General features: G+C 43.9%; 1 protein-coding gene and 1 long non-coding RNA gene across 8 annotated transcripts; one reads left to right on the top strand and one right to left on the bottom strand.

Annotated features, from left to right (window-relative positions):
• Nucleotides 1-220: 220 nt before the first annotated feature.
• Nucleotides 221-5,968, bottom strand: LOC125551267 (uncharacterized). 6 transcript variants are annotated; one of them, XM_087518065.1, is made up of 5 exons: nucleotides 5,389-5,968; nucleotides 3,440-4,117; nucleotides 1,166-1,217; nucleotides 799-1,073; nucleotides 221-624 (listed from the first exon to the last, which is right to left on the bottom strand). In XM_087518065.1, the coding sequence occupies exons 1-2, from the start codon at nucleotides 5,477-5,479 to the stop codon at nucleotides 3,765-3,767; spliced, it is 444 nt and encodes a 147-aa protein (XP_087374191.1). In that variant the 5' UTR covers nucleotides 5,480-5,968; the 3' UTR covers nucleotides 221-624; nucleotides 799-1,073; nucleotides 1,166-1,217; nucleotides 3,440-3,764. The 6 variants fall into 6 exon arrangements, 5 of the variants coding, with proteins under 5 accessions (XP_087374191.1, XP_087374192.1, XP_087374190.1 ...); XM_087518066.1 differs by having other exon boundaries at nucleotides 804-1,073; XM_087518064.1 differs by having other exon boundaries at nucleotides 221-1,073; nucleotides 3,440-3,579; nucleotides 3,682-4,117.
• LOC125551268 (uncharacterized) lies at nucleotides 3,541-7,081 on the top strand. 2 transcript variants are annotated; one of them, XR_015600595.1, is made up of 4 exons: nucleotides 3,541-3,628; nucleotides 3,887-4,133; nucleotides 4,259-4,829; nucleotides 6,564-7,081. It is a non-coding gene; the product is annotated as an uncharacterized LOC125551268 (long non-coding RNA). The 2 variants fall into 2 exon arrangements; XR_015600594.1 differs by lacking the exon at nucleotides 3,541-3,628 and adding an exon at nucleotides 3,654-3,792.
• The last annotated feature ends 3,798 nt before the right edge of the window (nucleotides 7,082-10,879 follow it).

Genomic DNA, 10,879 nt, shown 5'->3' with positions numbered 1-10,879 from the left:
TTTCCCTGGTTTTTTATCCAGTTTGTTATCTTTGAACTTCAGCTATTTTTGTATCCAACTATTATCTTTGAACTTCAGTTGTTTTTGTATCCGACCTGCCACACATTCTATTTTATAGCAACTCATCCAAATTCAATTTTTATATCAAAGCAAATGCCTTGTTGAACATATACTGACATTCTTGCAAAGTGCATCCAAGTTCAGACGAGAAGAAAAAACATTCAGAAGCTCAATATTACTTATTCTGCGGGAAGTGGCAAGTTGTATAGTACCAAGATCACATTACACATACAGATACCAAGCCTAGTGGTTGACATACAAATTGCAGAGCTAATGGCTTTGGGCAGGCCATGACTGCGCGCGAACATACACCAAGGGAACACCTCCCTCTCACTTATTTCTGATCGTAGCTCCCCTGCTCGACCCGCTGCTTGAACTTGTCCATGTCATCGTCGGACTCGCCGAGCACCACCTCCTTGGTCTCCTGCACTGTCTCCTTTGCGCCCTCGGCAACGTCGTCAGTCTTCTCCTTGGCCATCTTCAGGAACTCCTCCGCCTCGTCCTTGCCTTCTCTCCGATTTCGCCCAGCGTGTCACTGTCATCGTGTTTCTCGGTCGAGTGGTGCTGGCAAGATCAAGCGAAAAGAGAAGGTTGTAAAACACACTGTCAGATGTACTACTAGAGATCAATTTCAGCAGTACGTGATTACGTATGTAACTCTGTAGTATGTACACTGGACTAATAGCATCATCACAATATCCATAGTTGTGTTGCTACATCCAAAGATAGCTACATCACCTAACTTCATCCAAAAAAGTACAGGGAGCAGCAGCAGTTTATAGGAGGCCAGGGGGGTCGGGCAGGTCGTTAGTGGTGGCACACTGGCGTATGCAGGCGGATGCGGGATGGCGGAATCAGGCGCCGCACTGGGGTCGCGCCGGTGCTGGGATTGGGCGGAGCTGGTAGGAAATGTGGAGGACGTCGTCTTGGCTGTCAGCCTACGACAATCACAAAACACAACATCTGCAACCTAGTGTTTGTTTTTTTCTTCTTGTGTAATATACATTGAACTCCTGCAAGAAATCAGAAGAATGGAATCAGTTTAGCAAAATCAAAGAAACTACCTTTGATTGTAGAAATATGCATTGAGCTGTCCCTTGACGACCTGCTCGACCCGCTAGGCAAACGGCTCCGCTCTGCCACTTGAGAACGCTGGCCTGCATGCATACCACATTCAGATGAGATACCATCTTAAATGGTTGGTACAAACCAAAAACTACCTCTGAAAATCAAGACATGGCATTGAGATTTCAGAAGAGAAGTAGAAGCAGTTCCTCCCTTCATAGTGCTGGACTACAGGCTTGCCCCTCCCCGTTGCAGGCAATATCAATTTGGAGAAGATTCAAGCATGAAGTTCATGCTTAGGCCTCGGACAGGTCGTCGCTTAGGCTTTGGCAGGTCGCCGACAACACGAGTTGAGTGGTCATGGTGGCGAGATCCGGCCACTGGAGGAGCAAGCAATAATAATGAAGTTTAACTTTCCCCATTTTTATGCACATAGTGCACAAACGAGCCCAGCAACCTTTCTTTTTTGCTCCTTTCTTACAAACTGAACTGAAGCTGCCGCATTTTTTAAACTGAAGCTGCTCCTTTCCCCATTTTTGCCATTAGAAGGGAGGAGGTGTTCGTCCATGCCGCAACACGCAGACAGGAGTGGAGAGGTCGCCGGAGCGCCGCCGTAGTGGCTGGCGGGCCAGCAGAGAGGGGCCAATGGGCGCGGATGTGCACCAAGGCGTGCGGCAAGGGCTGGTGCCCGTGCAACAGGAGAAAGGAGCCGGAGCTCAGGCGCCGCTTGGTTGCCCCCTTGGCCGAGTGTACCGCGGCGAGGTGCAATGGCCGGTGGCGCGCAAGAGGAGAGAGGAGCCAGAGCTCGAGCTCCGCTCAGTTGTCCCCATGACCGAGCACCGTGTGTGGTCGATGTGGGCGGGGCGGGGGAGTTGTAGTTGTGGGTGGGTGTGCGGCGGCGCTCCGCCGCGGGGCAAGAAGCAATCGGTGATGGGCTCGCTCGGGCTGGATTACGGCAGGGGAGGGGCCCGATGGCGGCGTTGTAGGTGGCCGGGGCCAGCCGGCGGCGGGGGAGGTGGCCGGGGCCCGGCAGCGGCGCGGGAGGTGGCCGGGGCCCGGTGGCGGCACGGGGCAGGGAGGGAGACTGCGGCGGCGATGCACATCGGGGCGAGGGGCCAGATGGGATCGGGGGAGGTTAGGGGAGGGGTTGTGGCTAGCGGGTGGGTGGTTTTTTTTCTTTTGTTTTACCGATCGGGGGATCTCAGGAAAGTCCGATCGCCCCTATGCTGATTGTGATCCAAATGGTTATTCTAATTTCGGGATCAGAATAGTGCTACTCTCTCTTTATATAGAGAGTATATATATATACTAACAAAAGGGCCCGTGCGTTGCAACGAAATAAGGGATAATAAAATTTCGGCGTTCAAATCAAGCCATTGAGAACAAAATAACTATAGTGCATATAAATAATGTGTAGGCCACTTTGTTAATTTAAATCAAACAAAACTCTAATTGTTTTTATTTGAGGGGAAAATTAAACTAATTGCTGGTTGCACTTATGAATTAGACATGCTAATATAACATTTAGTTGATGGATTACGTGAGACGAGCTCAGAGACCACAATTTATTCTAAAAACCTTAGTTAAATTTAGCAATTGAAATTTCCATTATTCATCGTATAAATACAAATTGTGCCTCTGTTTTTGTTTGGAATTTTCATTTTAGACACAACAAGACCTTAACCACTAATTAGAAATGTTTTCTTCTGAAATTAATATGGCTTGTGACTTCTCCAGCAGAGTACATTAATTTTTTTAATTTAAATAACACAATAAAAATTTACCAATATAGGTGGGTTGCTTAGGGATGTAATCTAGATCTGCCTTGAATTGCAGTGTGTGCAAGCAGCGAAGCATAAACTTTAGTATCTTGGATGGAGAATTACAGAGGTATACTCTACAGGAAAGTACCGACCTAAAGTTGAGTTAGAGCAACTGGCCTATAACTGGTAGGCTCATTAGTTGGTAAGAAACTTTTTTTAATTTGAGAAAAGGTATGCAAACTTCTTCAGTTAGCAAGTGCTATCAGCTAGCATCATGGCCATCTCTGCTTGCGTCAATCGAACACTCTACAATGTAGTACAAAATAAATAAATTTTGATGAATACAGAGTAAATAAATAATCAGTGAATAGACCTGCCAATGTAAATGTCTCAAATTCTGTCTACACATTTTGCATAACTGTGTCATCTCGACTACATTGCTCTATACCTTGTTAAAATCTTATCCATCAAAATTTATCCCATGACAAAATCAGTTGTTAAATGGCTAAAAAACATCTCGGGTAAGCCCTTAGAGGTGCCGGTCTACGTACCAAGAATGTGGTGGTGCTTGAGTCCGTCGTCAGTGTCAATGTTCAAAGTCAAACATTGGGTCGTGCACTGCCTCCGATTTAGAATACAATAAAGATAAGCAGGCCAGCCACGAAGTCTACGATGGTGGCTGTGAGCGTGGCTTGTGAAGTGAGCAGGTTTGCATCAACAAGAGAAATAAGATGAACCAGGTCAGTAATCTTAAATAGGGTGACAGTGGACAAAAAGCAATCGATCATCTCACCTTGAAGGCTTCACCCAGCTTGGTGAAGATTGGTAGCAGCTGCCTACGCAGCACTACTGCGCCACCAACGCGAACCGATCCTATTATGATCTAAATACAGTCGTCGACCCTGTACCTTCTTTAACCAAACAAAATCTAGTTGATGGCTCTGCACCTTCTTTCGTTGTTGCATGTTGTACCTCATCCTCTTCCTCGCATCCTGCAGCGGCGAGATCCGGCACTAACGGATCCAACGCTAGGAGCCGGTGTTGGCCAGATCCCGACGACGGCGAGCCGAGGCTGCCTGATAGGCCTACGGGCGCCAGGAGGGAAGACGCCCCCTGTTGCCTGTAGAAGATGAGGCGAGCTTTGAGGGTTGGGGCATTCAAGTCCCCGTCGATGGCCGCCGAGAGCCATCGATGTCCTCCTCTTGTATCCGGCTGGGGCTCCTCTCTTCCTAACAATAAAACGAGGTTTAGTTTCGGTTGCTGTACACTTGGTGTCCTCCGTTACTTTCATCTAGTTTGCTACAGCATCCATCATCCATGTAATAATTGTCAAAGTAAGATCATAATGATAGTGCACTTTTTTTTGTCAGCCTGCAAGATGCTCAAGGACCAGGACAACATGTAGTTTCAAAATTACAGATTGTGGTCAGCTATAGGATGTTTATGGGACCATGTTTTAGCTACAAGAGATCAACAACATCACATCATGAGAGAGAGGATGCAGCATCAACAATTCAGGAGAAAGATCAGAGCAGAGCAGAAGTAAATATGTTTTGAGGAGATGAACTGACCAGGATTTAAATGAACTCTCACTAGGAGTAATTTTTTTACTTCGCATGTAGCACTACATGGACTTGCTGTAAAATACATGGACCATGTAGTAATTTTGAAGTTAATTATATGATCATCTCAGGGAGCTCAAGTTGGACTGAAACTCACTCGATAACTGAAACTCCTAGGGCGAGGGGTGGGATCCAGAGTGCTGCTGGCAATGAACGGCTTGGGGTGGTGGCGTTGAACGGCTTGGGGTGGTGGCTGTGAATGGCCAGGGTGCTCCGGCGGCAGAGCCCCACCGGGTGATGGCGATGCAAGCAGGAGGTCGGGAAGCTGTGGTGCTGGTGGTCGGGGTCGTCCAATGGTCATGGCACAACTGTACAGGAAGTTGGTTTCTCACCCATCCACAGTTTTTTCCTTTTTGGAATCCATTGAACTGAAAAAAGCTACAATGTGAGTTGAAAGTATGAAAATAAAATATCTCCGAAAGAATAAAAAACTAGCTTTAACATATCTATGAAAGAATACACCTCTGAGGAACTAGCTTTGAACAAATCTCTGAAAGAATAGAGAGCATGCAAAGTTCAAGGAAAGAATAAGCAAAATGGCACACTAGTACGTAGTAGTACGAGTCCAGTCTTGTACGTGCTAGTATTAGATTTGAATAGTAGCTAGAATTGAAGTTCAGGTAACCATGGCACACACATCATACAGTTTCAGTCATGTACGCACACACTGTAATAGCAGCTGCAATTAAAGTTCAAATAACCACGGCACCCATAATAGAACAAGAATCCGGCTAGCAGCTAGGCAAGCAAGGAAATGTGCTTGCCTAGGCAGGTGGCCATCAGCACGCGTAAGTCAAGGCCGTCAGTTCAAGAATTGTGTGGCCAGCAGGAAATGTGCTTGAATCTTGGCTGAACTTTGTACAGGCATCTAAACTTACCTGAACTCATTTTACATGGATTTGCACGGTTGGTCGGTGATGAAGGCAGGGCGAGCAGAGGCAGACGAGGACCGCTGGATGTTGTCACCATTGCCACCCTGCTCGAGTGGTGGATGGCGCTGGTTCAAGGGTGCAGGGGAGCGAGCCTCTAGGGGTGCTGGTGCTCGGGACATGTCAGGAGTGCGGCGGCCGGTGGCAAGGACCGGCCATCAACAGGGAGCAGCGGCTCCCCTTTTCCCTCGGCGGATCTTGGATCCACCACCATGTCTAGTCTCAGGACATAGTTGGCGCGGGAGGCAGCGGTGGCCAGTTGTGCGCGAAGATCCGCGGCGCTCGGAGGTAGGTGGTGGCGCACGGAGGCAGGGGTAGGCGGTGGCACACTGGGGGAGGGAGGTCATGGAGGCAGCGCGCTGGGGCAGTGGGGCGACGGCGGCGTGCTGAGGCAGTGGCCGGCCGATGTGTGCTGGGGAAGGGGGGGCGGCGCTAGGCAGGTGGCCGGCGGCGGCGCGCTCGGCGATGGGCACGACGGTGGCATGCTCGGGGTGGTGGGATCGGGTTGTGCTTCACTTCTACAAAAAAGGTTGGGTTATATAAATAGGATAAAGACATTTGCTTGCTTTCCAGAAATGAAATGGTTGGACATGTATCGACGATGTAAATAAAGCTCTTGTCTTGTATTGTTTGAAAATAAAATCACACAAGTACATGGTGGAAATTGGTACCAGTTCGAAGAAAAAAGAAACAAAGTTCAAAAAGAAAAATTATGAGTTCACCTTCCATAAAGTTTGTAAGTATAGAGATATCACCTTGATGTAGTATGTAACTATGTATTGCAAATACATCAGTTCACCTTGAATAAAATACCGAAGTGCACTGTCAAGATTTCCATCAGTTTGCTTATAAAAAAAACAGAAAGTATTTGAATAAAATATTTTGTGGTAAGTAAACCAATCATGTTCTTGTAGTTTGGAGGGAAAACATAATAAGTTCTACAGAAATAAATATATAAGTTCATATTTCAAAACAAATGAAGTATTTGGGAAGTAAAATGAAGTATTTCAAAGTACACATCTTTTTAGGTTTCATTGTGAACATGTAATGTTAATGTACATGAACTTGTTGTTCTTTTTACAAGAACTTGTGCATGCTACTTGATTGTTGTTGTGTTTGTGCAGGAATGGTGGCATGAAGCAGTTGAGTAAATATAGTCCCACACAGCCTCTCAACACCACTTCTTGAACCTGCTTGAACCTTCATGGTCCAGGCCGTTCACTACCTCAACACAAGGCCGTTCGATGATGCAATGCTCAAGTCGTTCACCCTTGCCACCACAAGCCGTTCGCCTCCGCCACACGAGGTCGTGCGACAGCGATCAGGCTGTTCGCCTCTACCACCGCAAGCCGTTCACCTTTGCCACAGGTGGTCGATGCAGCGCTAAGGATGTTGTGTTCTTTTTCAGTACATGTTATGTGTGCTTTTCAGTTCACCTACTTGGCGATTCTATGTTCAATTTCCCCTCAGTATATGTGTTTTCCTATAGCACAAGAGGTGTTGTGTGTTATGCCTTAATAAGCAAATATTGTTTTGTTCTCAGTATTCTGATGTAGGCCAAAATAGTGAACATTTAAACATCAGCACAAATTAATAAAACTGAGAAGTTCTACTTTCAGTAAATGGGTGAACCTAGATGCAACAAAGCTCTGCCATTAGCCATGGGGATGTGTATTGCATTCTTTTTGTCCGTTAATGTATTTTCTTGTTTGTCAGGTCGTGTGCAAGTTTGTCATCAGTTCATGTGTATGTGTGTTGGTAATCACTACTATCGCTGCTAGCTATCGATCTGACTGTGGTATTACTGCGGCTGCTCTATGTAATTAGCCCCTTTGTTGGGTGAAACTCCTACTCCTTGCTACCTTTGGAATTGTAAAAACACAACAAGTTCGCAAATTAGAAGTTGTAAGTTCAACACGACCTCCCTGATAAGTTTTGGGAAAAAGCTCAAACAAAAAAAACCATGGAAATTCAAATGGTAAAAGTTCAAGTCGTAGAATGGGAGAAGTCCAAAACATCGTTGAAAAAATGTTAAGAGTTAAAAAAACACAAATCATTTTTCTTTTAAAAAATGTCATTCAATTAAACGATGTAAAACCATGCAAGCTTGGGGATGATGATATCGTAAACCATTGAAAAGTCACGAGGAAAACGATACCGAAAAAACAGACTAAAGTCTAGTCTGTGAAGACACGCTCAGTACAACCCGTACGGACATCGGTTCAAGTAATCTTTTTCCAGAACCATCCAAAATTACTCAATGAAAAGTAAATCAGTACGGACACACACATGGATCAGTACGAGTACTCCGTTTTTCAGACGGGAAAACAGCAGGATCCGTCTCATCATATTCAAAATTACTCTTCAATGGTTACGAACTTGAGAAAACGTTCAACATGACTAAGTTTCGCATTTTCGATATCTTTCCAACGGTATATTATTTGCCCCATTTCGACAAACTTTAAAAAAAATCGCGTTTGAAATCAAATTTGACCGTATTTGAATTCGAGTTTAAACCGTAAGGAATTAGAAAAACATTTCTACACGAAAAAGTTGCGCATTTTCCATAGATTTCCAACGCTGTATCATTTGCGTCAATCCGACAAACCGTTTGCAAAAAAACACGAAAATATGTTTCGCCTAGAATTTCACCGTTTTTTAAATTACTTTTAAATTGTATACAATTTGAAAAAACAGTAGGTGTATGGAAGATGCGGATTTTTACCAGCTTTCCAACTCCATCTTATTTGCTCAATTCCGACAAACCGTTTGAAAATTGAGTCCAAAATACGATTCACGTTTTCGGTTTTGAAAAAAACAGTTTTTTCAAAACTGCTTTTAAACCGTGATGATTTTGCAAAAAAATTCGTATATATTTGCCATGTAGATGTCAAGAGCTTTCCAACGATATATTACACGCCCCATTCCGACGAAAAGACGATCAGTTCGACAAGATGAAAATCATCACTACAACCGCGTAAAACCATTAGTTCAAGTAGGGTAACAGAATAATATTCTGTTGCGCGAAACAGAATAGCCCAGATATATATATGCATGTTAAATGCGAAAAAGTGACTAAAATATAGCAAACGAGATCTCAAATGCACCAGAAAATCGAACCTTAGGGTACAATGGTGATTTCTTACTTTGGAAAAAATTCGGGGCGAAACGATGAACTTATGTTTTCATACAAACGAAAATATGTTGTTAGTTAATGTAAATGTTTTCAAATAGCACACGGTTCACTCACGAAATATGTGTGCCTACCAACCTGTGGCCGATGCCGCCCTGCTGCGCGTGGTCTCTGAGTCATGCGTTCTGATTGGCCAGAACCCAAACCCCACGGATCGTACGTCTGCACCGCTGGATGCTCCCAGATTGAACGGTAATCCTCATCCCTTTCGAAAACTCATGCAGTTGCGGTTATGATTTTATTTATATGCACAAAATGCACGTTAAATTCAATAAATGTCTTAAATATAGCTAACGATACTTGAAATGCGCCAGAAAATCAAACCCATGGTATAATGGTGATTGCGTACTGGGGAATTTTTATAAGGCCAAACAATGAAGTCACCGGACACTGGAGTTTGAATTGACACGTCTCCTTTCGGAAACCATGATCCTTCTTGTGAGATGCTCCAGTTTCCAAGGAGCGATCATCAAAACTTGTGCGAAACTTTACCACCGTTTTTCCACGGGGTCGTGAGAGCACGCCACGGGCACGCCCCGATTTTGATGATGCCCAGACTCCCTCTGAATTTCCTGTAATTGAAATACCAACTAACTACGCCGATGGCCGCACCTCGTGGCCGAAATGTTTGAAACTTCTCCCCGCTTCTCGGACAATGACTAAAAACTCGCAAAGCAACACACAAATGATTTGTACACCTTCTTTGCTAACTAACACCCACATGTAGTTGTAGTAGAGTTTTGATTTTATATGCACTAAATGCAAGGTAAACTTGAGGTGGTTTCGTACCCTATAAAAATTTCATCTTATGTTCTCCGCTAGATAAGATCTTTTGAGTGACTCTTTGTCGCATGTTGAGGGATTGTTATATGATTCAATTATATAGCAATGTTGAGAGATTACGCTAGTGAAAGTATGAACCGTAGGCCTTGTTTCTAAACATTGCAATACCGTTTGTGCTCACTTTTATTAGTTGCTACCTTGCTATTTTGTTATTTTTAGATAAAAACCTATATCTAGTACCCATACTACACTTGTATCACCATTTCTTCATCGAACTAGTGCACCTATACAATTTGCCATTGTATTGGATGTGTTGGGGACATAAGAGATTTCTTGTATTTGATTGTAGTGATGTTTGAAAGAGACCATCTTCATCCTACGACTCCCACAGATTGATAAACCTTAGGTCATCCACTTGAGGGAAAATTGCTATTGTCCTACAAAACTCTATGCTTGGAGGCCCAACACAAGTCTACAAGAATAAGTTGTGTGTAGCGAACCAACCTGTGGTTGGACGGTTAGAGGGACTGTGGTATCCCCAGTCCACTAGGGTTCAAATCCTGATGCTCACATTTATTCCTGGATTTATTTCAGGATTTTCGGCGATGCACATTCAGTGGGAGGAGACGTTCCCGTTGAAGACGAGGTGCCTACGGTAACTTCGTAAATCTCAAGATGATATGCCGGCTCAGTCTTTCGGAGGTGCTCATAGGGGTAGGGTGTGCGTGTGTGCGTTCATAGGGGTGAGTGTATGCGCGTGTATATGAGCGCTTGTGTCTGTACTGATGTTCAAAAGTAAGTTGTGTGTAGACATCAAGCTCTCTTCTCGTGCCGTTGTCGGGGAGGTGAGTGCTTGAAGGTATATCTTTAGGTCTTGAAATTGAATCTTTTAGTTTCTTGTTTTATCACTAGTTTGGTTTATGAAAGAAAACTAAAAAAGGAATTGAGGTTTCCTCAAATGCTTCATATTTATAATGTGTTTCTTCAAAATGATGGATCGGAAAATTGTGCCAAAGTGTTAGAAGAAGAATTCAATAAAATGTTTGGCATAAAAATTTTGTATGATAAGCATGATTGCGATTTTGTTAGTATGCTTTCTATGAATATCCATGATGCTAATCATATGCAACCCATAATCTTGGGGATGCTATATTTGATGAAGATGATATTTTGAGTCCCCCAAGTTTTGATGAGCAAATTTACTATGATGATTGCATGCCTCCTATTTATGATGATTGCAATGATGGAAGTGGGTTTGGAAGAGTGTCAACTCTAGGAAGTAATGATCCCACTATTTTGGAGGGTGTTGAATCTTATTACAATATTGATAAAAGTGGATTTGGAGAGGTCATGGCTTTATTTAATGATGATTCCACTATTTGGGAAGAGGTTTCAATTATTTTTGACAACAAAGTTGCTATCTATGATGATTATTATGATGACATGTATGATATAAAGAATAAT

Source organism: Triticum urartu, chromosome 4A (genome assembly GCF_056163025.1).
Source record: "Triticum urartu cultivar PI428250 chromosome 4A, HENAU_Tu73, whole genome shotgun sequence".
NCBI classification, from domain to species: Eukaryota; Viridiplantae; Streptophyta; class Magnoliopsida; order Poales; family Poaceae; genus Triticum; species Triticum urartu.
This window is presented reverse-complemented; position numbering and strand designations above follow the sequence as displayed.

Bases quoted from the DNA above. Each gene is read 5' to 3' on its own strand.
- LOC125551267 (XM_087518067.1), bottom strand. From the start codon at position 5,479: ATGGTGACAACATCCAGCGGTCCTCGTCTGCCTCTGCTCGCCCTGCCT. The intron at 4,118-5,388 runs GTAAGTTTAGAT...TTTTATTGTTAG, and splicing joins TCCATGTAAAATGAGTTCAG to GAAGAGAGGAGCCCCAGCCG.